General features: G+C 44.4%; 2 protein-coding genes across 10 annotated transcripts in view; one reads left to right on the plus strand and one right to left on the minus strand.

Moving 5' to 3' along the window:
* Positions 1-27510, plus strand: part of LOC133933746 (peripheral plasma membrane protein CASK-like) — a 36335-nt gene that overhangs the window by 2716 nt on the left and 6109 nt on the right. For 2 of the 9 annotated variants that reach the window (XM_062380946.1, XM_062380947.1), the window contains exons 2-21: positions 6328-6440; positions 10980-11085; positions 11971-12048; positions 12160-12232; positions 16915-17017; positions 17754-17929; positions 18803-18925; positions 19567-19650; positions 19868-19967; positions 21124-21141; positions 22600-22721; positions 23353-23430; positions 23549-23629; positions 25234-25422; positions 25505-25583; positions 25836-25921; positions 26245-26313; positions 26393-26482; positions 26654-26689; positions 27119-27160. In XM_062380946.1, coding sequence (XP_062236930.1) covers positions 6328-6440; positions 10980-11085; positions 11971-12048; positions 12160-12232; positions 16915-17017; positions 17754-17929; positions 18803-18925; positions 19567-19650; positions 19868-19967; positions 21124-21141; positions 22600-22721; positions 23353-23430; positions 23549-23629; positions 25234-25422; positions 25505-25583; positions 25836-25921; positions 26245-26313; positions 26393-26482; positions 26654-26689; positions 27119-27160 — 1846 coding nt within the window. The remainder of the gene's footprint in view (positions 1-6327; positions 6441-10979; positions 11086-11970; positions 12049-12159; positions 12233-16914; positions 17018-17753; positions 17930-18802; positions 18926-19566; positions 19651-19867; positions 19968-21123; positions 21142-22599; positions 22722-23352; positions 23431-23548; positions 23630-25233; positions 25423-25504; positions 25584-25835; positions 25922-26244; positions 26314-26392; positions 26483-26653; positions 26690-27118; positions 27161-27510) is intronic. The other 7 variants (XM_062380950.1, XM_062380951.1, XM_062380952.1 and 4 more) reach the window with 5 other exon arrangements.
* Positions 13127-15709, minus strand: LOC133933211 (probable G-protein coupled receptor 34). Its single transcript, XM_062380155.1, has 3 exons — positions 15499-15709; positions 15284-15389; positions 13127-14843 (listed from the first exon to the last, which is right to left on the minus strand). Exon 3 carries the CDS (start codon positions 14800-14802, stop codon positions 13552-13554), a length of 1251 nt encoding a protein of 416 aa, XP_062236139.1. The 5' UTR covers positions 14803-14843; positions 15284-15389; positions 15499-15709; the 3' UTR covers positions 13127-13551.

The raw sequence follows: 27510 nt of genomic DNA on the forward strand, positions 1-27510 counted from the left end.
GATCTGATGTTAGTAAAGGCCTCTTCCGACCTCCATTGGGTCATTTGTCCACCTTGAAAGAAATTCAGTAAATCCTTTTTCGATTCCGACTGAATTGGTTGCCACAACTGGCGAATTTGAATTTGACATAAATATTTCGTCCAACAGTCTTATCAGGGTGCAAAAATAAAAAATTACTAGAATCATTAAAGCCCGACTGAAATAGATAATGGGCCAGATTGCTTTACGGAGTATAACATTTTCAGTATCAATTTATCGGCTAATCATATTTATCAAAAAACAATTTGTCCTTGCATTATTCCTGGAGGTGTCATTTTCAAACCATTATGGCAAGGAAATATAATTTAGGCTTGATATTTTACAGCTTAACCATAATTTTTACAATAAATAATTGAGCAAAAAACAAATACAACCAAATACCCCAAACGTGAACTAACATTGACACAAATCTAGAGCTACAAATAAATCAATCCCTTCTGCAGTCTGTACGTTCTACAGTGATTTGTGTCACATTATTTTATGATCTCGGTGCTGCTGCTTAGAAAGAAATGTAACTGAAGCTCGATATTTTACAGTTTAACCATTAACTTTATACTTTTTTTTATAAGTAACTATAAATAAAAAAAATAAATGTATAGAACTTGAAATATATAGAGAAAAATAAATATTTTATGTTAAATGTATAAGTGCATTATACTGGGGCATATCATATATATATATATTTATATATATATGTATATGAAAGGCTCTTATCTGCCGTTATCAGCCAACTGATATTTGTCAGGCTCCATTAATCGTTAGTGGCTGCAATCAAGTCATCCCTATGATTTTTGTAGTGATTACTCTGTTGTTTCCCCCCCTGTCATAAAACGTGAGATTTGTCCCATTGATTTTGTGTGTCATTATTTGAAGACGTCTGTGCCATTGTAGACACGCGTGTCTGTCGTTGACCTTTAACCCCAGCGCCTCTCAAACTTGTACATAAACCCTATTATCCGGCCTGCCCCTCCATCAGACTTCTATTGTTGTTCAGAGAAGTCGTCTATTATTGTCCCTGATCGGCTTGTGTCGGAGAGGAGCAGTCTGGCTGGGTGGGATTGAGAGCGCTGGGGGGGGAATAGTGATTACTGAGCAGTGGTAAATAGTGGTAATCATCTATTTTGAAACTAGGATTGTAAAGGGAGCCATGATTCGGATGATCTCTACTGAAAGATGGTTCGTAAGTACATTAAAAGAAGTTATGGATTTAATGTGACCTGACTTTCTACTTTTAATGGTATTTTTCTCGTCTTGATTAGCTTTTCCAAGATGAATCCGCTTTCTGTGATTATTATAAGCTCCGGTTGGGTTCACGGCACACACAGAAGTGCCAACAGAGGCTCCTCACCCACCGGGAACCTCTTGTTTCAGCACTGCCGCCTTCCTCTCATTATTTAAAAACAAAAATATGTGCTTTTGTGTTGCTTGCAGCACAGGGAACTTAGTGTGCTTCCAGAAACCACAGCACAATAAGTCAAAAACATTAAGAACTTCAAGTAAGTTGGACCCCCTGATGCGCCAGGGCTTAAAGTTTCACGGCAAGTGTAAGAACTTGTATACTTGTCCGGAACATTTCTACAATATTAAACACAGAGTATTTGTGATTTTACATCTGGCCATTCAACTCCCCCTTATTTCAGTAGAGGGAGATCGGACAGGTCAACTTCTGGAGTCAATCCAACGTCTGGCTGGATTAACTCCAGTGAAAGAGGACACAGGCTACTGGGATGTGCAGACCCTGTAGCTTACACAGTAAACGTGACGATGATGTGACTAGAACATAATGTGCTAACCACAGGCCTGTTTTGGAGATTTCAGCTTTAGTTGAAGTGTTGGCAAAGCACCGAAGCAATTGAATCCATTTCTGTCAGGAGTGATTCTGTTTGAATAGGACTTAGGTTGTTGAGAAGCGCTATTGGAGACTGTGCTCTTTATATCAGCCCTCGGGTGCTCATTAGAGCCGAGGATATTGGGATGTGCAACTCACTCTAAACCAATGAAGTGATCAGTCCTCTGGCTTATTTTGGGTTAGATAATTCAATTCCTTGGACAACATTTAAAATTTAAATTTAATTGATTGTTTTATAGACCTCTAACGATAGTGTCTCCCCTATCGGAAACCCAAAGTGCTCACGGGGAAAATAAAATGAAGCTGTCACTTTTATTTTTGCAGTTTTAACAACCAAGACAAAATCCACAACCAGTCAATACCAGACCAATAGGGACGTGGTGACCCTAGTTTGGGTTTATTATGACCGTGTAATATATTGATAAAGATGTTTTAAAGGTAGTGTAACTTGGAGTTTTCTTAAATATGACATTAAAATGAGAAAGAACAGGCGAGTCACACATCAGCACTCTAAAGAAGCTAGATGTGGGCAATGGTTTCACTGATGTACCCTTTTATTAGGTTCACCCCTGCAGCCTTTGTGCAGATTTATTATGTTCACTCTCTGCAGAAGTCGTGTCAAAGATACTTCATCTCTGTCATTATTTAGGTGTACTTTGTATCTCGGATCTTTCTAACATTTAGCTCCCTCCTGTATGTAAATGGGCTGCAGAGAATGTTCAGCTGGAAACACGCAGGGTTCAAGCCCCCAGCTTGGCCAGCATCCACTGAGCTGTCGTGTCTTGAAGCAGGATCACTGAATTCCTGCTGGGATCACCAAAGTATCACATTATTAAACGTGTCAGATTCCCATCTGTTTTCGAAAGGAAGATGCCGAGAGCCACGTTTGCCTCCCTCAAAATGTACAACTATAAAGTCCTATCAGGTCGTTTGGTTTGATAGTGAAGTATGTTTAATGTCACGTTGTGTGTCTAATATATAGCGTAGACTGCTTTTCTTTCCTTTGCCCGGCCTGTGCAATATATTACTCTGTGTAGATATTAACCTTCCCCTCCATGTACGGTTCTCCTACTTTCAGCTTCCCACACACAGCGGATCAATAGTTGTGAATGGATGGTGTAAAGTTGAAACTTCCTTTCAGGCTACAAGGCCAGACTCTACAAACCTGGACCCTCTTCTGATTTATGTATGCGAGAGGATTTACTGCCAAAGCTTTAGAAACTCCGGAGGGCATCTTTGCTCTAAATTTCAGTGTGCAACCTGAATGCTAATGTCCCCCACTAATATTCAAAGGGTTGTTTCCCCTCATTTGCATAAGGAAGTGCTCCGGATTATTGTTACTTAGACAGTCAAAGGCCGTGGTGGAACTGAAGTGAACTTTGCTGAACTTGTTAAATTAACAGCTTTGCAGTTTGCACAGTTTGGGCAGTAGGGCCAACAGTACTTATCCCGGAGTCAGTCTGTTAAAGTCTCTCTCATCGACTGCACACGTCTGCTCTCACAGCACGTACATCTGTAACACCTCATTAAAAGACCACCGTCAACTGGGTGTATACAGAGGCATTCGATTCCGATCAGATGCTTGAGTTGTCACAGTAGGTCAAAACAATATAAGACACATCGAACAGTTCACAGACATGGATGTTAACACAGCTTTGCAGAAAACACACTGATCAGGATTCACTATTGAATTCATTGTGTCATTCTTTATAAATGATATGATATTGTGTAAAGTAGATGCAGTGTGGTCTTTGGAGAACAGAAATTCTCCCTGTCGTTCCAATCGGACGTCATCTGCGTCTCCTACATGAATGGCTCCTCTTTTTTCACCCTGAGATATTTGTATTCTTCAAGTTTCGCCTCTGTAATGAACGCATTCACTAGCTCGCTGTGAGTTATCCTGACGTTTCCTTGTTGTATTCTCACGTGGGATTACTCGGACATATTCCAGATATTTTACCTGACTTGGTATTAGAGCCCAGCAGCCCCAGCAGATCGCAAACCTGATGAACTCTTACAAAGCATTTTCCTGTATCTCACAGCTGCACAAACATTTCTCCCCCCAATTGTTAAGGACAGACTAACCGAGTGAATTATACTAGCGGGCGGCCACAGCTAAAGAGCAAAACGCTGCTTTAAGCAAAGATAGTTGCTCTCAGGAGGGCAGTACTGCTGAGGTTGAGTCTACAGCTACAGATGTGCCCTGGCACTGTTTAGGAGAGGGGGGGGCTCTGAGAGTAAATTCGGCTCATGGCCAGCAAGGATGTTAAAAATCGAACCTAACTTCCACTCTTTGATTCACACGGAGGAGAGAGTTGAAATGAACCAATGAGCACTCGGCAAAGATTGCCACTCCGGGCTAATGTTTGATGTGTGCCGCTGTCGGATGTGAGCCATGTGTGGGCGTTTTGTATGAGCCCACTCAGCACAGCTGTGGTGATGTCAGTGCAGCATGCAGCCTCTCCGGTTCCCTCACTTCGAGGCGCACACACACTCACTCTTTGTTGGTCTCTCTCGTACTTTTAATGCCTCTATAATAGCGACTGTACAAGGATGAATGGTCATTTAATGTTTCAATTTCATTCTAATTTATTAAACAGTGGCCCCGTCCCCCCCCTCGCCCCATTCACAAAATGGATTCTTCATGCAGCTCCCTTGTATTTACAGCCGAGATTACAAATGGGGTTGATGCATAAATCCTGGCAGGATCACCCCACCCCACCTCATTGCTTAATGGTGGTAATGAGTTTTATTGACACACATTAGATGAGTGCCAAGACGGCCGTACCCCCACTGCATCATTTGTATCCATGAAGCTACAAGCCTCTGGCTCGACTCCAAACCTTCCCCAGTCAAACACAGATGTGAAAAGATTGTAAAGTTAGGAAGGGGGTGTCAGAAGCTACCGCGTGCACTCAAATCACACCCCTCACCCCCAAAGCTCTCTTTTTTTTTTAATGGAAAACCCAGCTGTTACAGGCCATTAACCCAGCAGGGCAAAGGTCACGGGGGGGGGTGTCTCAGATCGTCTTCGGGGTTCCTGCAGACTCTGAATGGACGAGTGTCGTGTTTTGACGCTTCTCGACCCAGTGTGTGCACATGCTGCCGACGTTTGTTTGGGTTAATCATCACAGCAGACGTGACTGAGGGAATCAGCTGAACAAACTGTAGAGTGGTTTGTTTTTACTGCTGCTTTGGCTCAGGCAAGTTCATTAGCTAATTAGGTTTAAGCCGGTTAATGTCCACCACTTTGCTTCTCTTAGTTTGTGTCATCTTTTGATGTGTGTGCGTCTCCCAGTAGTATTGGGGCCGCCTTTTAAGTATTGTAGACTTTGGGATAAGTAGAGACAGCTGTAACACGGCAGGTTTTAGTGTGTGTGTGTGTGTGTGTGTAACTCAGTGAGCCTGGAGTGCAACGTCTCGGCTCCCGCCACTTTGCTACTGATTTGTTCTCTTTCTCGCTGCTCTGGCATAGTGAGAAATAATTATTTTTATACACATCTGGGAGGCTGTGGAAATAAAACGTATTACAATTTGCACATGGACTTGTCCTGTGGTGGAGTGCCACTCTATGTGGTTTGAGTACACACGTGTGAATAGGTCTGCAGCATGGCTGGACAACGAGTCTCCGCTTCCTCCTACTTTGGCTCAGATTTCGGAGATGGCTGCGTTTGCATCCTGGAAATCTTGGCTTCATTTCTGGATAGTGGGACCAAGTGGAGACGCGTTGTCTGCCTTTTATATACAGTCTACAGCCTGTAGTAAAGGCCAGGGTTGTATACAACAAACCAGGGTGTGGGTGAGCTGTTAATCACTTTACAGAAAATGTAACAATACATACATTGTTTATTAATTGTGTATTTGATTTAAAGTGTCTTAACCTCACAATATTTTATGCCTGTGCTTCAGATTTAATTTCTTTCAACAAAAAATCTATTAGAAATCCTCCTCTTGGGTTGGGAAGTCACTGTGTTCCCCTTATACACATAATCTTGAGCACTACTGTTGAACACAGGCGGGGAGGTCATCCATATTCCACATGTCAGCCCTTGTGCCACCTCCTTTCGACAGAAATAAACATTGAAGGGTAGGTCTCCCTCGCTCAGGTCCGAATAATAAAGCTTTTATTTTCGCCTTTACAGCTTTGCAGCACACCACTGCTCTATAATTCCCACTGGCATGAGGACGAAGGTTACGATGCATAACCACCCACTGTAAATCCACAATACTAAAAACTGCACTCTGTCTGCCCACTGCACAAGGATGCTGTGTGTGTGTGTGTGGTTGTGCTCCTGTGATTATGTGCACATATGTTTCCGCCAAGTGCGAGCTATCCCCGCGTGTTTGATTCCGAGGACTCATGTGTGCACAGAGATTTGTGCTTTGTGTGCTGTTGTAGGTGTCTGCGATTTAACCCGAGCGTGTCTGTGTTTTTGCAGGGGTCCCTTCAGCGTGGTGCGGCGCTGCATCAACAGGGACACGGGCCAGCAGTTCGCCGTGAAGATCGTCGATGTGGCCAGCTTCACCTCCAGCCCCGGCCTCAGCACAGAGGGTGAGCAAACGCGGCGGACGCGGCTCCAACGGCGGCTGCGTTCAAATCTTGTTGTCACTCAAGCACCAGATGGGCGGTTAACAGAATCAGGACAGGAGAGGATAGGCACACATTCAAACAGACTTACTGTACACATCTCTGTGCTGCAACGCAAACCACACTCACCAGAGAAAATACAGTATAGCAAACATTAAGTCGGATACAAGGGTGTATAATGGCACTAGCACACCTCAATACAACTCTATGCATTTGTCTGTGTGTGTCATGTATTGGTTAGATTGTGATGGTGAGTATTTTTGATGTAGCATCTTTCATCATGTGGTTTTGTGCTTTGTCATGCTGAGGTGTGTGCGTGTAGGAGAGAAAGCGAAAAAGATAGAGACAAAGATCATAGCTGTGTGTGTGTGTGTGTGTCTGTCGGTGGTAATTTTGGCGTTCACCCTGTGCCATCTGTGAGGTCCCAGCCAGAGATTAGTGTGGCAGCCAATAACAGCAAGACAAGGAAATGGCCCGAGGGAGGAGAAACCGGAAAAAGTGGACACTTTCACAAAGGTCTCCCAAACCAAAGTCTACGCTCTAAATAACTGTGGTCAGCATGTTGTCCATCATGAGCCACAGTCTAAATTTAATCCCTCGTAAAAATAAACCACCTGCATAGACAGGCTTTTCTTTTCCTTTTTGGAGTGGTTTGGAATAGCAGTGCGAGTTTCCTCAGTCACTTCACCCTGGGGTTACTGGTCAGTTTGAGCAAGCTCGGTGGTATAGATATGACGCATCACGAGAATGTCCCTGAAGGACGAAGATGTAGTTGTGATTCTTATGAAGCCAAATTGGATTTACAGTTTGCTGTATTTCATTGTAAAAAATAAATTGTTCTCTATTGGACTTTGAAGCCTGTAATATATAATGTGATCGGTACGTTGGTTCCGTAAGCATAACCCAGGAACATTTTACCATGAAACTTGATTCTATTTCTGTTAATTGGGCAATTAAGTAGTGTCTTTTCATAGTCAGTTTTGTCATCTCCTAATAACTCTTGTTTAATTGAATTTAAGCTTCATAAGAATAGACATCATTGCGTATGTAAAATTAAAAAAATAGCTCAGCAACTCCTCAACTGTTATTATATGTTGTGGAAAGAAATAAGAGAAATGTTGGTTTGGATGCAAAAGTATAACATGTTCTCGTTTCCAAATTTAAATTATTGCGTATTCCAGATGATATTATGTATTCTTCCTAAAATATCCAGTTTCCTATGGGCAGCAATATGCAAAGAACAGAAGTGACATTGACATGCACCATCTCCTCAGCAGATACTAAATATAAAGTGCACATTTATTTGCATCAGGACTGAAACTTTTACTGTGTCAGTGGGAAGATTCACCGAGGTGTAGAAAAAAAAAAAAAAGACCCTTTTCCAGAGAAATAAGCGAGCGGCCACTCAAAGTGACAAGGTAGAGAAGTGGAGTGCAGCCAGGTTCGGAGAGTGGTTTCTTCAGACCACATACTTTAGCTTATGAGGAAAGAACACGCATCAGCATAAATGTGAGTGAAATGGAAATGGAGAGCTGCTGGCTGGGCCGGAGCTACAAGCTGAATAACAAACATCCGTAGTTATTTATGAATATATTTGTCAGGGAGCCGTACAGAAACTACGATTAATAGTGTGATCAAGAGTTTGAGGGTTCTGAGTAAATGGGGCTGCAGAAATTAATTAACGTTTTTGTAGCTTTTTCGAGGTTAATGCTGAAACCTTTGGTATTAACTTTAATTATTCTTGTGTTGACATGTGTCACATTATAAGGTGCCCTTGGGTGTTTCGAACGGAGGCGTAAAATATATTAATATTATTATTTTTTGCCTGACTCTTAAGTAAACAGCAGTTAATGCTATAAACTTACATATAGCACCTTTTTGTTAAAGCTCTATGAGTGTGCATTTCAACACAAAGTGAAAAGTGCATTTTATTATTGCAATATTATCAGTTGGATGCATATTGGAACATAATTCATCAGTGCCCCGATATATCTCAGTTTAAAAACAGGTTTTATACGCTAAGAAGACGGCAATTAAGATGTTAACTTGGAAAAACATTGAGATCTGAGAGCTCATCTCATTTTCATCCGCTTATCCGGGGTCGGGTCGCGGGGGGAGCAGCTCAAGCAGGGGGCCCCAGACTTCCCTTTCCCGGGCCACATCGACCAACTCTGACGGGGGGATCCCGAGGCGTTCCCAGGCCAGTGTTGAGATATAATCTCTCCACCTAGTCCTGGGTCTTCCCCGAGGTCTCCTCCCCACTGGACGTGCCTGAAACACCTCCCAAGGAAGGCGCCCAGTGGGCATCCTTACCAGATGCCCGAACCACCTCAGCTGACTCCTTTCTAAGTAAAGGAGCAGCGGCTCTAATCCGAGTTCCTCACGGATGGCTGAGCTTCTCACCCTATCCCTAAGGGAGACGCCAGCCACCCTTCTGAGAAAACTCATCTCGGCCGCTTGTACCCGCGATCTCGTCCTTTCGGTCATCACCCAGCCCACATGACCATAGGTGAGGATAGGAACGAAGATCGACCGGTAGATCGAGAGCTTTGCCTTGCGGCTCAGCTCTCTTTTCGTTACAACGGTGCGGTAAAGCGAACGCAATACCGCCCCCGCTGCTCCGATTCTCCGGCCAATCTCACGCTCCATAGTACCCTCACTCGCGAACAAGACCCCAAGGTACTTGAACTCCTTCACTTGGGCTAAGGACTCATTTCCTACCCGGAGTAATCTGAGAGCTATTATTCAGAAGTCGTGATAATGTGCTGTAAACAAAAGTACATCATTTCTGTAGTGGAATGTATGCGTCATGTCCCGCCTCAGTTTCCTGTTGTTTTGACCAGGTTCGACCCGGACGATCTCCGTCAAATGTCAAAGGCGTGTGTGTGATTTCAGTAAATAACAAAAACCTCGGTGTGAAATGATTTCATGTAGCTTTATAAAGCGAACATACCTCAGACCTTCCATACAATAATTGATTTGGAATTGCCCCAGTGGACGGCTCTGGCTTCATTCAGTCTGATGCAGGCCTCTCTAGACCCCCCCCCCCCCCCAAATCTGTCTGTCTGAGCGGTTTCCTTGTTGCCGTGCGGACACTGGCCATCATTGTTAACCTCGAGAACAGACACTCGATGAGACGGGCCAAGGACGAGAGTAAAGGGGAGGGAAATAATGAAAGCAAAGGAGCGAGAGAAAGGGGGCCCTGTAGTGGGGGCACGGCGTCATTTCTCCGTGTTGCATAATGATCCGGGGCTGTCACGACACAATGAGCACACACGCACACACACACACAGATCAGTAGACTTGCAGATGAGGAGTGCACTGTGGAAATGAGGTTTTTATAGAGTGAGGATCTCTATCTGTCAGGCCGCCTCAGCAGTCTGCGTCTCTATCTGACCACTCGTCTCGCCAGTCGTCGGTCTATCGACTCACCACCGTGCGTTTCCTTTGTCGTGAAAAGGACGAGTGACTGTGACGCTCGGCAGTGTTTTACCTTCTCTGGTGCTGTCTCACATGAGGGAGTCAAAAGACGAGAGAGTCACGCTGTATTTACAGGATGGAGTGTTAAAGAGAGGGGGTGGTGTGAATACGTCTGGGCCAGATGTGCATCTAAGCGTATTCTTGTAGTATCACTTGTCTCTCTGTTACCAACATGTTAACCTAAACAGCTCACATTTGTGAATATTAGACTGTTTCATGAAATGCACTGTTGCCACCTCTGCTGGTGTAGTCACGGTATTGCACACACGTCAGGGTTTTAAAAGGAGGAAGGTGTCATGCTGGGCTCGTCCTCGTCACCTTTCATCTCCTTAGCTCCCCACCCAGGGATGTGAAAGGATTTATAAAAACACCCAACAACCGCAAAGGAAACTCTCAGCAGAAAATGTTTTTCTTTCTCAAATGACTTTCTCACCTTAAAGTTTCCTTTTTTTGCTTTCTTTCTTTGCAGAGGGAGATTTCAATAATAAAAAGTTCAAGTCTTTATGTTCTGCTGAAAGTATGTTTGTTCTGGTGTGTGGTTCAGTTGGTATTCTCTATATTAACCGTCAAAACTATTGTTGTAACTTCCCTCTTCATCCGTTCTACGATGGTCATATTATGCTTGGGAGGGAGTAGCGTTCAGCCACATCTGGTTCTCATTGCAGACATTTAGCCTGTTTTTAAAATGAAGTATTTGGGAAAATGACAGATATTGTTTTGCTAACTCAATGCAAGTCACTGGAACTACTGGGTTTGAGCCAAAAGAGGAGGCCCACAATGAAATTTGCCAATTTTAATGCACAAAGACTGTTTTGATCCATTTCATATGTCTACAGTGCTTTAAGGTTGGAGATTTTAACCACAGAATAGTCACATCTTAAAGATGAATCTAGACTGTTGGATTATTACTGCTACTTGCAGTTTGCAAAATTGAAAATCGGATCATCACATTAACTCTTTAGAGTATTGGCTGGATGTAAGCAGTATCTCACCGTACCCCTGTCTCTGATTTGTGTTTTGCAGATCTAAAGCGAGAGGCCAGTATCTGCCACATGCTCAAACACCCTCACATCGTGGAGTTGCTGGAGACCTACAGCTCTGATGGCATGCTCTACATGGTCTTTGAATAGTAGGTCCACGCGGCCCACTCCGCCTGCCTTCATGCATTATGCAATCGCACATCAGATGTGTTCTTCAAACAGTTTTAGGGTCTGAGTTGGTATTCAGCCCCACATTCCAGATATGGTTTCTCTTTCACGAGAATAGAAAGTAGAAAAATATAACAGCTACAGACTAAATTTACCAGCAGCTGGCAGATGGCTACTGCTGGTTATTTCACACCTTTAGCACTAACACCTACTCCCCCCTCGTTTTTGTGGTTACAGACTTTTTTGTGCAGAATTATTTCCTTCACTGAAACAAAAAATAAATATATGAGCAGATGATAGGCTGTAGTGTCATTTTGTTTGCTGGCCTGGATATTTTGTATATATTGTATCACAATGCACTCGTTTTTTTTTAAATTTTATTTCATACTTTTAGCAGTATACTTTTATTTAGTTTTGTACTGAATAAGTCCGACTTTTTAAGGTTGCAGCGTATTTAATTGCACCGTAACGACAGAATGAATATGCTGTGATCTAATGCATCAAAGTTTAGTATAAAGTCCACAAGATACATTGTAGGCTCAAGGAGCAGCTCTCTACTTCTCCCCAGACATTTGCTGTAAATCACATTTTCTTTGTCAACTTTCCTGGTTAATGTGTTTCCTCTGTGTGGACTTCATATATTCCCTTGAGACTGCACCGGCTGAAAAGGGCTATAATGAAAATCTAGTGCCGCTGTGTACATGCCAGTGACAGCAGGTCATAAAGTTGCTCCCTAATGGACGTTGGTTTATGCACTCTGTTTTCTAAACACTATGTTTGAGTTTATTTGCTCTTGTTTTTACTGTCTATAATTCAAAGAAGCCTAATTTTGACCTGCCCCTTTCCTTTCTCTCCCAATATCTTAGCATGGATGGAGCCGACCTGTGCTTTGAAATTGTTAAGCGAGCCGACGCCGGGTTTGTGTACAGCGAGGCAGTGGCCAGGTAGGGCACGCTATCTGGGAGCATTTAAAACATGGATACAGTTTGAAACAAACAATCTGACGACGTGGTCGATGATCTCTCCGTTTGTCTCTCTGCTTCCTGTCAATGCAGCCACTACATGAGGCAGATCTTGGAGGCACTTCGATACTGCCACGACAACAACGTGATTCATCGCGATGTAAAGGTGAGATCCTTCCCACGTGTCCCAGACTAAAGCCTTGTCTGCACGACTGTGGATATTTAACATTTTTTTAGAATTTCCCCCCCTCGAAACCTTCGGATTATACACTATCTCCGTCCAGACACACATGCATACCCAGTACAGAGTTTAAAAACAAAAGCTGTTTGTCTGTGGACAAGAGCACAAATACAAATGTTCTGCAAAAGGTCTGTATCAGTGTGGTAAGGGCGTAAACCTGTGAAGCCACTGACAGCAGAGGGTGGGAAACCTTTTCAGAACAAGCCCGATAAACATGCTTTATACCACAGCCTATAATTATCTATTCTGAGATGTTATCTACACGCCTGTGGGGAGAGGATGGCGGAACACATTACAGTGTTTACCTGAAAGCCCTCCCACTGACATTTGCTGCTTTCTTCCTATCTGATTTGATGTAACTGTCGCTGTTAACAGGGGTTTTGGAACGAGCACCTGCGAGTCTGCCGACCTGAGGTTTGCATGACAAACAGCCAGCCTGGATTTGTTTGGCGTTCTTACAGCCAGATTAGCATCCGCCACTGATTCCTGCAGGATTAGCCGTCCAACACGGGCGGCAAACACTAACAGAGCAGATGGGGCGGCCCTGACCCAGCCCCTTGATCCACACACCGGCCGTTTGACAACACACTCCACAAAGGGATCAGCGAGTATCTGTGCTTGTAGGTCAAACCGGGGTGAAATGGGGGGGGGGGGGGGTCGCTCATTAGTGCCGGTGTTTGTTTTCAACACCCATCTCCAAGTGCCAAACAGTTTAATGGACAGCTGTACACTGGTTGACTGAATCTGTCACTCATTTCTTTGCTATTTGTTTATTAAACAAATATTCTGTGTGAGGAAGAAAAACACTCCATGGTTAAGTCTGTATTGAGGTCTCTTTACTTTCAAATAAACAGGATTCTACAAATCATTTAATCTTTCAACAAAAAAGCATTGGACTTCAGGTTTACTTAACCCACTATTCTAATTTTACATTTGAATATTTTCAGAAACATAAGAGCACTGCGTGATAGCAAATAAAACATAACATGCACTACTAGGAAGGCATCGGTCCGAGTGTTCACTGCAGTGTCTCTCATCAGTCTGTATTGTCCGTCCGTCTCCCAGGCATTAAAGCAGAATTTAAATAATTTCCATTTGCAGCACAGAAGATGAGTCGTGAGGAACACAATGAATTTGACACGTGAAGTCAGTCTATGTCTAAATGCCATTTTTTTTTTTTTATTTCCAGTCCAGCCCATGTCAGAAAAAGAAGGTGTTTATTTCTCCAGTGTTCAAACTAGGGATCAGTTTTGGCCAGCAGGTGGAAGCACAGTCAGTCCCGTGCGGTCGAGTGTGGAGCTGGTGACACAGATGCTGACTCTCGGTGTGACGGAGGAGATGTTTAGTTCAGGCTTTGGTAACCCCAGAGGCACAGACGCCCGCCTGAAGACCACCGTCGAGCTGTTGGATGTTGCATCGTGGAGGGACAGCCGGTTTCCAAATCGCTGCCCAAGCACCTGCAGTGCGCTTTTGCGAACCGAGCCCGATAACAGAAAGTACATGACCGGATCCAAGCAGCTGTTGAAGGCGGAGAACAACAGCATCACCTCGTTGGTGTGGTCCATCAGCCGCATGTAGTCGCACGAGACCCCCGTGCTGAGCTGCGAGTGGATGTAGAAGGGGCGGAAGGCGTGGTAGGGTCCGAAACACACGGTGAACAGAAAGAGGACGAAGAAGGATTTCTCGGCGGTGCGTTTGTATTTCCGCGCGTTGGCAAAGTCCGGCCTGTCCTGCGACACCCTCAGCATCTGGGAGGCGATCTTCGCATAGGAGACCACGAGCGTGATGAAGACGAGCCAGAACAGCACCACCAGCACGGCGTTGAAGTAGGCCTTCCCTTTGGCGTCGTGTAGCTGCTTGTACTCGAAGCACTGGTCGCCGTCCCTTTTGCCGTCTGCCTTGACAATCAGGGACACCAGGGCCATCAGTGACAGGCCCCACAGAACCCCGCATGCCACCCAGCTCGATGAGCGGCTGCTCCCACACATGCCTCTCAGCGCTCTGCCTTTCCTCTTCAGCCTTAAGTATCTGTCCAAGCTGATGAATCCCAGTAGCGTGATACTTATGTACATGTTCATATAAAATAGAGTTCCCACCAGCTTGCATGCCACATTTCCCAGAACCCACTTGTTTCCGTTGATATGGTAGAAGACCCGGAAGGGCAGACACGCCAGCAGGACCAGATCAGCCACGGCACAGTTGATGAGGAATACTCTCACAGAATTGCGGCTTGAGTGCAAGTGGAGGAACACCCACAATGCAAAGAGGTTACCCACAATCCCAAAGAGAAAGAAGAGGGAGTAGAAGATTACCAGCGTCCAACGGAGGGCTTCGTCATCCGGTAAATGACAAGAGGTTTTGTTTGGGGAGAAGGAAGGGGGAAAAGAGGACATTGAAAGAGGAAGGGATGAAGCAGAGGTAGATAATGAGGTGTTGGATGATACAGAAGCTGAAAGAGTGAAGGGGAAAGAAGATGCGGGGGCAAATGAGGTCATTGCGGCTGAGGAGTGACTACTCTAGGGATTTCAGTCAGGCTCTGAGGAAGAAGGAAAAAAACAATGTCAGGTCTTGGTCACTTAACAAATAGCAAGGATAGTAGTATGAAAAAAGTTATAAAATACGGTTTGATTATTAGAATAAAGTAATAATTAAATGAAGTCACGAGAAAAAGTCACAGGAAATACACAAAGGAAAATAAGCAGTAAGGAGAACCCACAGTAGTATTTCTTGAGAAACCACCAAACCCATTTGAATATCACACAGGTGTGCGGGGGTTTTAGTTTTAAAGGTCGAACCTACACAGAGAAACTTACTAAAGTATGCATAAAATTAAAATGCCATCAATGACTGCGATACGATAAAAAATGTACACCCCCATTAAAGAAAGAGGACGTCAGGATGAAGTTGATTAAATATTTTCTCTGACTCTCTGACGGCTACAAACAGATGTTTATTGGATTAATGCAGAACACTCACCAGCACTCTCCGCTCCATGGGAGACACGGCACAGCCGCAGCTCGAACGTGTGTGAATGCGCAGGGAGGTCGTCCACTGTGTGTTTTCCTCCATCAAACTTCAGAAGCTGTCAGAAATGAGTGCAAAAAATAGTGAGCCGTTAAATCAAACTGGAGATACGTAAGTGATAAATATGATACATCTGCAGTCCTTGTCCTCTGCGCTCCTATCTTCACCTTTCTCTGAATGAGTCATAGATCTTGCAGAGGCCACTCGTTTTCATACCCACTTTGACAGCGTCGGGTGCTCTTCGTCTCACCCATCCCCCCCCCCCCCCCCCTCAGCTCGCACTCGTCTTCTGTATTGGTCCTTGTCCTCTCTTCACGGGAAAATCTTTATTCTCTCCACTTCTCCTGCATATGCGACTGTTTCGTCTGCCGGTGATCTTCTCTCTGCGTCTTCTTCCCTCTCTCTGATCTCGCTCCGCCTCAGTCAACACCCCCCACCCCACAACCCGCAACATGCCATTTCCCCTATATGTGAAACATAGAAATGCGGGGCGACAGGAAGCGAGACTACCACCACATCCCCCATCTACCCCGCTCCTGATCTTCATCTGTCATTTAGCACTGTCTTGCACTTTTCCTTCACTCAAAACTGCAGGACTAACACATTTATTTCTCAGATGCAGTTTAAATATGGCGCACCGGAGCATTGCCATCTATCAAGTCAGGGATGAATCCAGTATGTGCAGTGCCTCTTATAGTTTAATAGGTGAATTTGATTTAAGGGTGACTGAGATTGTCCCTCTTCTAACCTATTGAAATATATATATATATATATATATAAATATATATATATATATATATATATATATATATATGGACCATAAATTTACACTTGAACATGTTGAACTCTCCAGCTTGCTTTTGCACACACTTACTGGTCCTGTCATAAAGTAAAACCGGTTGTCAGCTTGTTAATAACACCACCGTCTAACTCGAGACAGAGAGAATAAACTGAAACAGTAATTTAATAATAAAAATTGAGGAAACGATTGTGTTGTTCTGCTGGTGAGTGTGGCCGCCTGGTAAAACAGGCTTCAACCTTCAGTGGAAAAAAGAGCAGATCTTTTTTATAACCTGCTTCCCCCTGAAATGTAACTTCCATGCATATAAGTTGTGTCAGTGTGAAAACAATGCTTTACAGACTATCATGCAAATACAAAATCGTATTCGCTGGAAAGAGAGACCAGGAACTAGGTTTTGCCTCTTACCCCACCTTTTTTGTGTGTTTATTATGCACCGACTTAGTCCCAGAACAACAACTGTTTCGTGTCTGTATACTTTTAAAAAAAAAACATGTGGTTTTATTTATGTATCTTGTCTTGTCAATGTGAAACTGTGGTTATCGTCAATCGAACATACAGGATTTTGCAGGGCATTGCTCTGCACAGCTTCTGTAAGCTGCAAAGAAATGACTATCTGCCAGTAAAAAGGGTCAACACCATGTCATCAGTTACCTGGATCGTCTGAGGTTTTAACGGATGTGACGTCCTTCATGGGTTGTCCCTATTTTAACCTATTGAAAAGTACTTATTTGGGTCGGTACACCTATTGTTCAACAGGTCTTCTCTTCTTCTTCCTCTGCAGCCTCACTGTGTGCTGTTGGCCTCAAAGGAGAACTCCGCTCCAGTCAAGCTGGGAGGGTTTGGAGTGGCGATACAGCTGGGAGAGTCTGGATTAGTAGCTGGAGGTACAGTCTCCAACTGGGAAAAACACCCATCGGTGCCTTCACACTACACTTATGGAAATGATAAGGCAACTGGAATAGCACTCTAGGTGTGCCACCTAATTTGCACACCAAAGTAGTCGTGTTCATTTGGACATATTTTTTACACTTTAAGATACATTTAAACAGTTGATTCTCTACTAAATCAACATTATCTCAGCTAGACACTGGTGATAGTCACACATTTATAGCCTGATTTGTGACTGTAAGGTGGCTGATGAAAACCCTACACCCAAAAGGAAATCACGATACAATGTAGAATTGTATTTGAACCCACACCAAACTGGACAAACTCATTGCCATAGCCCCCTAGATATATCTGTTGTTCCCCCTCAGGATCCATGAATCTTTCCTCTGGGAATTGTGGGGAAATATGAAGAAGAACCTTTGGCATTGTTAGAGGAAGTGATTGAAACACTTGCCAAACAGAGGCACGGGTGAAAACATAATCTCTTTGGCAGATGTAATAAGTACAATTGTTAGTTTTATATTTGTTTGTCACTCTATAAACGTAATACAAATGAAATTTGATAGTGTAAAGTCGCAGACTTTCACACATTCATGCCTTGAGTTTAATTTTACCCTGAAACCCTGTTCACACCACTTGGCTCTCCAGATTTCCCCAACACCTCAACCTCCAACTTTTCATCGACAGTGTATCTATAGATAGCGAATTACTAACACCGCCTGCTCTTTTCAGGCCGAGTCGGTACTCCCCACTTCATGGCCCCGGAGGTGGTGAAGAGGGAGCCGTACGGCAAGCCGGTGGATGTGTGGGGATGTGGGGTCATCCTCTTCATCCTCCTGTCCGGCTGCCTCCCTTTCTATGGCACCAAGGAGCGCTTGTTCGAGGCCATCATCAAAGGCAAATACAAGGTAAGAGAAAATTGACTTATTTTTAGTAACTTCCTCTTTGTCGCCAGGCTCCAGGGTGCGACAACTACCAGGTTGCCCTCACTGAACGTTGCGTGAACCAGGCTACTTCACAGTTGTTCTGCAAAGGTGTCCCCGGTCAAGTGTCATCATCAGAGCTTTTTGTGCAAAAATATATATCCCGCCTAAAAAGTCAGCGTGAGTTGCCAAAGAAATTGACAGTATCAGCAGAGGACGCTGAGAAACAGGTCTGATGATTGTTTTGTTTTCAGCCGAGAGGATGAATTTCCTGCTTGGTGCAGTGATCTGCTGCAGACACAGTCACTGCAGGCAGCTTGATGGATAACACAGTGGTATCCTCCATCACGCTGCTGCTGCTGCTGCGGTGGTCTAGTGGTAGAAACTTGGACCATGGGCAGAGAAGGTCTCTGGTTCGTCTCTGGTTCGACTCCACGGAGAGACAACAAAAAGACGAACCTGGATTGATATGTCCAAAAATCCAAGAGTCTCCCTACCCTCTCTAGTGCCCCTGAGCAAGGCACCTTACTCCCCCAGAATCTGCTACCCAAGCGCCGTACATGGCTGCTCACTGCTCTGTGTGTCCTACACCAGATGGCTCAAAAGCAGAGGTTAAATATCCCTACCTGCATGAGTGTGCCTTTGCATGTCTGTGCATGTATTTGGGACTAATAAATTCATCTTAATCTTAAATTGACAGGTTTTATTCTTTCTAGTGCAATCTTAAGTAATAAGCTCTGCCACGACTGCAACTTGGTTCAACGTACCTCAAGTATATTCATTTATTTATTTATTTTTCTCCCCGATACATCCTTCGCCCTCGACTCACCCCCCGTCCACTGTTCTGTCTTTGTCCAGATGAACCCTCGCCAGTGGGCTCACATCTCGGAGAGCGCCAAAGACCTGGTGAGACGCATGCTGATGCTGGACCCCGCCGAGAGGATCACAGTTTACGAGGCCCTCAACCACCCCTGGCTGAAGGCAAGATGTGCTTTGACGTTAGATGTATTATTGCCCTTGAACTTCCACCTCTTTGTATGACCTCACTTTGTGTAATAATGGAAATCTTGACATTTGGTGCGATTTGGTTATATAATGAAATTGTATCAGCACCTTAAAATCACCTTTAGCTCAGTCAAGCCCACTTCCTTCTACTTGGAACTAAACCTCTGCTTTCACATCCGTTCTTTGACTGCTCTGTGTGTGTGTGTGTGTGTGTGTGAGTGTGAGTGTGAGTGTGTGTGTGAGTGTGAGTGTGAGTGTGTGTGTGAGTGTGAGTGTGAGTGTGAGTGTGTGTGTGTGTGTGTGTGTGTGTGTGTGTGTGTGTGTGTGTGAGTGTGAGTGTGAGTGTGAGTGTGAGTGTGTGTGTGTGTGTGAGTGTGAGTGTGAGTGTGAGTGTGAGTGTGAGTGTGTGTGTGAGTGTGAGTGTGAGTGTGAGTGTGAGTGTGAGTGTGAGTGTGAGTGTGAGTGTGAGTGTGAGTGTGAGTGTGTGTGTGTGTGTGTGTGTGTGTGTGTGTGTGTGTGTGTGTGTGTGTGTGTGTGTGTGTGTGTGTGTGTGGGTGCCCGCCCAAGCGTTGTGTTCAAGTGTAGTGCTGATGTGCTTATATTCCTGTGTGTTGTAGGAGAGGGACAGGTACGCCTACAAGATCCACCTGCCTGAAACGGTGGAGCAGCTGAGGAAGTTCAACTCCAGGAGGAAGCTGAAGGTCAGCACCGTGTCGATTGAGCGCGGTTAAAATTAGAGATTAGAGGAAGTGCCACCCCCCCCCCCCCACAACGTGCAGCTGCTTATTATCACTAACCCAGATCAATTTCTTTTAAAATGTTTTCCAAGAATCTGAGCAGACATTAAGCCCGGGTGCAAATACAGACAAAAGCATGTACCTGGTGTAATAGCTGTATTATCCCTGCTCTGTTTCCCAGGGTGCAGTCCTAGCTGCTGTTTCCAGCCACAAGTTTAACTCTTTCTATGGAGACCCCCCAGAGGAACTACATGACTTCTCAGATGACCCCACCTCCTCAGGTAAATCACAACAAAGAGCTCTAATCGAATGGAGAGGGGAGATAGAGCGGATGATTCATTATTACTATGACTTATTTAATGTCAGATGTGAGGTGACGCATCTGCCCCAGAGATCACAATCAGCACATTCACTTTCCCGCCGGGGTTTCTATTCTAATCGGGCGTCTCACTGTGATCTCCAGCTGTCTGCGTAGAACTTCCTCCTGTTTAAAGAAAGACAGATGTTGCCCAACAGCTTCACTTCTCTGTCTCAGACATGGACTTTCACTTCCCTTTGATAAGAGGACTGCTGGCTCTGCCTGCCTGTGGATATCGGCATGAAGAAACCTCTCACGTCCTTGTCTTAAATAACACACAATGAGCACTGGGTTACATCATCACCTAATGAATCAGCGCGATTGGCAGAGCTTTACATTTTGTCCTCTCGGTTTTTAAATGCAGCCGCCGCAGCCAGACAAGTCGCTGTGTGTGTTGTTTCTGCTGAGGCTGACAGTCTCTTGCAGTCATGCTTCCTGGTGTTTATTTTTGCAGTTGGGCACCAGACATGCTGCCGGTCACTGACTCGTGTGTAGAGTGGTAGATGCTTGCAGCAGCTCGGCCGATTATTCAGGGACTTGTCTGCTTTCGCTGGTTTCTCTCTCTCTCTCTGTGGCAGCTCTTTCCTCTTTTCCCCTCTGCCTCCCGGCCCCTTTCAAACCTGGTACTGACATCCGCCCCCTGATAGATCCGATCACAAGGGAACAGCGTTAAGCTCGTCCAATCGGGAGGACAAGAAAGATTTGACTGATATCGTAGTCTCAAACAAATCAACATATTCAATTGAGACAGGTAAAAGCGCGTTGATTCATCGTGAGCAGGTCAGAGAACATCGGCTGAGTAGGCGGTCCTTCATACGTGGCACAGGATGCATTTGAGTTCACACAGCGCTCACCTGAGTCCCCGACCGCCTCCGAACGTGATCAGAGTGATCGGATCTGGGGACGCACACATGTTAACACCCGGTCTGAACGGGGCCTGTGTTCTCTCCCCTGTCTATTTGTTTTCTTCTTCTTGTGAGGTGTTAAACTCTACACCGGTAGATGCTGTAAACCTGCTCTAATCTCAGCCTCTCTTTCTTTGGTGTTGTTTTGTTTTTTCTCCGCCGTGCTGTTTCTAGGACTGCTAGCTGCCGAAAGTACGTATCCCCCTCCCCGCCCATAGAATCCTGACGTGTGATATCACCATGACATCATCACCTGCTTTTTCAGCTGCTTTTTCGTTTGTTCATGGCTTCCCCTGTCTTCTCTCCTGTCTCCCTTATTAGAAAACACTTGCATCTTACCAGAAACCTTGATATAAACAAGAAGCAGATTGTTTTGCTCCTAATAAGAGCAAAATGAAAAACAGATGGGGTTCTTAATTATTGGTTATTATTATAATTACAATCAGGCTTCTCCTCGAAACTACACAAATCATTCTGTCACCCACTTCAAAATATTGGTATTCATGTAGTCATATGAATGATTAAACAGCACGTTTTACTCTGCGTCCCTTTTGTTTGTTGTTAGGCCTTTTACATTTTTATGCGTGTGGGTTCGTGTGGTCGATGAATTATTACAAATAGAGCAGAAGCCTTTATTTGATTTATGTCTTCTTTCTTCCTACTTTTTCTCGTTCATTCTTCACAGTAACTCTTTATTTTTTTAAAGGGCGTTTTCACACCTGAAAGTCCAGCCCAAGCTCTTTGTAAGGTGTTAATATACGATTTGTTTAAAACATTATATAGTTGTTTACCTCTATTTAATGAATTTAATGCCGTCTCTCTTTCTTGCATTTAGTTTGTAAATTCGAAGTTTTCCAAAACTTGCTTTCGTACTGAAAAGGAACAGTTTCAGTTTGATGCAGTTGATGTTCTGTTACAAATGATCAAAAAAAATTGAGTTAGTACTACATCAGAAAACAACAATTCTCTCTACATGTATTCAATCATTTGAAAGGTAGATGCACTGATACCCAGGAACCTTTGTTCAGGTCAGTGTGTGGGTTCAAATGTCACATTGAGTCAAAAAGTCTTCCATATATCATAGGACCTTTTTGAAGTTCACGACCTATCGAGGTTTCAGTGAGGAAATGCATCATCATCATTATCTGTCTTTTTCACCAATGAGCTTGATTTCCACAAATACTTAACGACTTTGATATGTCATGATTTATTTATTCACTTCATTCATTCATTCTTCACCTCTTTCCCCCCCTTGAGTGTACTGCTCCTAATCCATAATCCACACTGTGACTTACTGAAGCGACTTTCTCCTGATGTTGTATTGATGCCATGTTACCGCTGTTTCTCTGCTTTTGCTGCATGTGTGGGCGATGCAGCAGGTACTTGGGGTTTAACACTTCTGAGTGTTTGTGTATACGTGCGTTTTGTGTGTTTCCCGTCGTGCCTTCTGTTGTCTGTGATTATTGTTTTTCTTGTGTCTTTGTCTTTGTGTTTGTGTTACAGGTAACGTGTCTGTCTTGTTCAGTGTTTGCACTTTGTGTTGTGTGGAACGTTTGCAGGGACTGCTTGGTGTACTTGTGGATGTGTCTGCGTGCTTGCGATTCAAAATGTGCGTGTTTGAGTGTAACCTCTGCGTGTGTGTGTCTGCAGGGGCAGTGTCGCAGGTGTTGGACAGCCTGGAGGAGATTCATGCGTTGACGGACTGCAGCGAGAAGGACATGGACTTCCTGCACAGTGTCTTTGAGGATCAGCACCTCCACACCCTGCTGGATGTGAGTGAAACGCAGCGCCGCCTCCTCCACTGTAATAGCAGAAATGTCCAGCAGGGGTCAGGCCGAGTCAAGAGTCGGCTGGGTACAGTGGCAGGAAAAGATTTGGGTAAACCCGGAGAAATTTCTGTCACTGAGGCGTGAGTAGAAGATGACCTGGTTTCAAAAAGTGAAAGAAGACACATTTCTTTAATATTTTCTGCAGGACTACATATTTTATTTCACCTTTTACACTTTAATCATGTATTAAACAGAAATCGATCACTGCACTGTAGAACACCACCACTCAACGATTTATATGTCTACCAATCGTACGAGCAGTTCTGCCACAGAGTTTTCTTTAACTGCCTAGATTCATTTGGTTATAATTAGGTTTCTCTCCTCTTTTGTTTTTCTTCTGTCTTGCTTAGTGGCCAGCACATTATACATTTAAATTGTTGGCTTCTAAGAGGAAGCCATGGCTGCAGATAATTTGGACAAGGCTTGAGGAGACAGAGTTTTTGTAAAGCTTTGAAATTAGCTTTATTAGCCGGCCCTTCGAAGGACTATTCTAAGCATCACAAGTTCTAAATCGCGATAAACATCTCCAGCGAATCCTTGTGGGTCTTAACTGACGTGTGTGTCGTTGTTTCAGCTTTACGACAAAATCAACACCAGGTCGTCTCCTCAGATCAGAAACCCCGCGAGTGACGGAGTGCAGAGAGCTAAAGAGGTGAGGAGATCAGATGTTCTCTCATATCTGTGCAGAATGAAATACTAAACGATGACATATTGATTTTTCGGTGTTATTTTTACGATGTTGCATGGTTCTGTTTCCCCCCACCCACCAGGTACTGGAAACCATCTCCTGCTACACAGAGAACATGGAGGCCAAGGAGCTCAGGAGGCTCCTCACGCAGCCACACTTCATGGTTCGATAACACACACACACTTCCCTTAGCACAGTGACCGGTTGTGTTGTCTGTGTGTGTAGAGCTTGCCGCTTTGTGACACTACAGCCTCCTGTGTTAGAAGTTGGGTTGTTGGCATCCACATAACTCCCTTGGCCCCAAAGCTGCTTAGCACCTGAGCTTGGCGAGCCCTCGGGCAGGGATAGACTAGTGCAGAGGAGACGGACGCAGCAGGATGAATGAGCCGAGGGAGTCCACTGTGGATATATCCTAACTTTCACTGCGATCACTAGTGGCCTGAAAAGAGCTGAGGCTAGCAGAAGAACTTTGGAGGATACGGTTGACAGACGTGGGAACTGTAAGTCGAGACCTCACGTAAAGGTGTAAGCATTTCGGAGCCTGTAATTGCCTCACAGAAAAGTGTTGCTTGCTTCATTAGTTTAGAACACAACAGTACAATAGCAATTAGTTCAGGAAGAGTAGGCTTGTTTTTTCTTCTTCTCCACTGTAAAGTCTGTGTAGTCGTCTTCTGATTTATTGTCAATTAGAAAACAGCGCCGTAGCTAAACGTTGGACAGTGAGGAGTCCCCCCCCTCCTCTGTCTGTGGCACTTGCTGCTGCCACGCTTTAAATTTCGTTCAATCCAATTAGCGCGTCCTGATCTCTGACCTGTTGGGTTTTTCATCTTGCCACAGACATTTAGCGTCGCTGCCAGCAGAGTGCATGTGAAGGGCTTTAGCACACGGGAACATTTCGTCCCTATCAATCAGTTCACTTGTTTCTGTTTGGTCTATGATCCCCTTTAGTAAGGATTCAGGACTTTTTCCTGTTGAAACAAATATTAAACATATTTGTTTCAACTACATTAATGTTCACTATTAGTCAAAAGCCCCTCGGTGCCAGCTCATTATTCAGTCATCACTGTGCAGGTACTAGTTGCTGCTATGATGAGCAGATGTGATCGTTTGGCCAACACTGCGAGTACATATGCGTTTGTAGTAAAACACACATTGTGCGGTCAGTGTCATGGTCAGTGGCCAAAAAGGAGGATTTAGTGTAAGCCACGCTCTTTCCAACGATGGAGCTGTGCCAGCACACAGTGATGGTGTGCATGTACAACCACATGTTCCACCTAGAGAGTGGATACTTGACCTCGAGCAGGTTCAGACAAAATAAAATGACTACAGTGAAGGATCATCCTGAACAAGAGTCAAGTTACATTTCTTCACATCTCTTAAGGATGTAAAAAGAAAACACATTAAATAGGATTAAGTTATTGATGCCATAATTCAAATAAGCTTATTTTCCCTTTTAATTTGATCAGAATTTCTTCAGTAAAATCCTAGAAACTTGACGTACAGATAGTGGGGTCATCCTTAACAAGAGTAAATAGAAAAAGTAGCTAATTTGAACAGGAGCTTGTCTGATTCCTTTTCCTCAACATCACATCCATCCACATTTGTGTACATGTGTTGTGGCTGTGGGAAATGTTCCCAGCATGGCATTTATACTCACAGCGCTAATGGCTTCCTTCTCCACTGGGTTCAGTAACAGAACACACATAGGAGCCTTTGCAGTTGGATCCAAGACTCTTTTCATATTTATGGCCCTGCGTGTATTCTCAGGCCCTGCTGCAGACCCATGATGTCGTTGCCCACGAGGTCTACAGCGACGATGCGCTGAGGGTGACCCCCCCGCCCACTTCTCCCTACCTGAACGGAGACTCCCCGGACAGCACCAACGGAGACATGGACCTGGAGAACGTCACCAGGGTTCGCCTGGTGCAGTTTCAGAAGAACACCGACGAGCCCATGGTGCGTAGTGGGCTGCAGTTTTCAGTCCCGTTGTTTTTGTGTCGTTCAGTTTCCACTCTGACCGCCTGTCTGTCTCTCCCAGGGCATAACTCTGAAAATGAACGAACTGAACCACTGCATCGTGGCCCGCATCATGCACGGTGGAATGATTCATCGACAGGGTAAGCACTGCATGTTGATTGGTTGACTCAGTAAATATCAATCTGTTGAGATTTTACTCTCCAAAGTAAGAATATCGAGTCGAGACATTTCCAAAGTAGACAAAGAAAAAACTGTTCTTTGAAATGAAAAATGAAATGTAGCTCTTCTCCCCCTGGGGTTTCCTGGCCACTGCTCTGAGCAGCGATGATGTTTCCTCCCTCAAGAGTCTCATTTGTAGGCATTATTAATTCATTATTTCTCCTCCGCCTCAGGGACTCTGCATGTTGGAGATGAGATCCGGGAAATTAATGGCATCAGCGTTGCCAATCAGACGGTAGAACAGCTCCAAAAGATGCTGGTAAGTTCCACAGGCACGTTGAATAACGTACTTAACCAAAACAGACTATTGAGTGTTGTTTGCATGATCCTGTTTAACTCGATCTAACATAAATACTATAGAAGCTAAAGGCCTCTGTTACACGGTTTGCTTGTTCCCCAGAGATTGTTGTTTGCATGATCCTGATCGCATCGATGTTAAATAGAAACAATACTAGTCAGAACACTCAATGAGTTTGTTAGAGAACCTAAAATATCAAAATCCTGGTGGCAAGCAGAACAAAGCACTTTTCAGGTTTTGCCAGATCCATTGTAAACGCATGCATTGTTTTGTCTTCCCCACAGAAAGAGATGAGGGGAAGCATTACCTTCAAGATTGTGCCCAGTTACAGGTCCCAGTCCATGTCCTGTGAGGTATGGCATTGAATACACACACACACATCTGGTTTATTGGTTATTTGCAGAGTGGACATGGTGAAGAAAAAAAAAAAAGTCCTTGTATTTTGCGTTGCAGAAAGAGTCCCCAGATTTGTCTCAACAGTCGCCTGCTAATGGTCACGCTAGTGTCACCAGCTCCATCCTGGTATGTTCCACCTTTCAGTCGCACACACATCAACAGATCCACCAGCAACATGTTTGAGTAAATGCAGTCTGTTTTATTGTTGTTGTTGTCATGAAGTTCCAACACACTTGTCAAGGATCATAGCATCAAATCACTATATCTTAAATTTACCGTTATTGTCATCCCATCTAGGACCTGCCATCGACGATTCAGCCCAAAGGCCGTCAGGTGAGATTTCCCCCTTTTTTACATCATGATCTCTTTCCATCTGCTCCTTCGCTTCACAATCTGGTTACTTCACCTACAAACTAACACTCAAGTGCAAATCTGCATGTTAAAGAGCGATCGTGTGTTCTTCCATCCCATCGGTTTGATTTAGCTGACGTGGGATCCTAACTCCCCTCTCCCTCGATCTGATAAATGGATAGGATTCCTTCACTGCCGTAAAAAAGCAGATGAATTTTTGCCCGCTGCACCACGTGAAAAAAACTAAATGTTATAGTGAACATATTTGCAGCCTGGACTGTGTATAAACATGCAGTGCAGTTGTAATCTTCTAGTTTCAGCATCCGATTGTGGGTCCTCCATCGCCCCTCCTTTGTTTATGCCCCACCAACATTATGTACTGCATGATAAGTGATGCTCTCAACCCCATAGATCTCCAGAACTCCTACTATCAAGGACAAATTGTCCATCAAGGTAAGATGTCTCTAAGTGGAGCCTCTTTAGACGTAGATTCCCCCCCCCCACCCCCATCTTCTCTTCCTCCAAACCCCCATCGCAGCGTTTGGTTCCTCATCGTAGTTGTGTCTAGATCCCATGCTGGCTATCAACGTGCAAACGGAAAAATCTTGGATGTATTTGCATAAGCGAAAAAGTGCAAAGTTGAATCATCAGGCTGTTCATGTATTCCAATGTCTGTGCCCTTTCCTGCTTCAGCTTACTTGCTCCTTGCTGTCTCCTAATGACAAGTGTGTGCACCACATCACTAACTATTTGACAGCGCGGCGGCTTCTCTAGATCATCTTCTTCCCCCGTGTATCCTCCAA

This window comes from Platichthys flesus, chromosome 22 (genome assembly GCF_949316205.1).
Source record: "Platichthys flesus chromosome 22, fPlaFle2.1, whole genome shotgun sequence".
NCBI lineage: Eukaryota > Metazoa > Chordata > Actinopteri > Pleuronectiformes > Pleuronectidae > Platichthys > Platichthys flesus.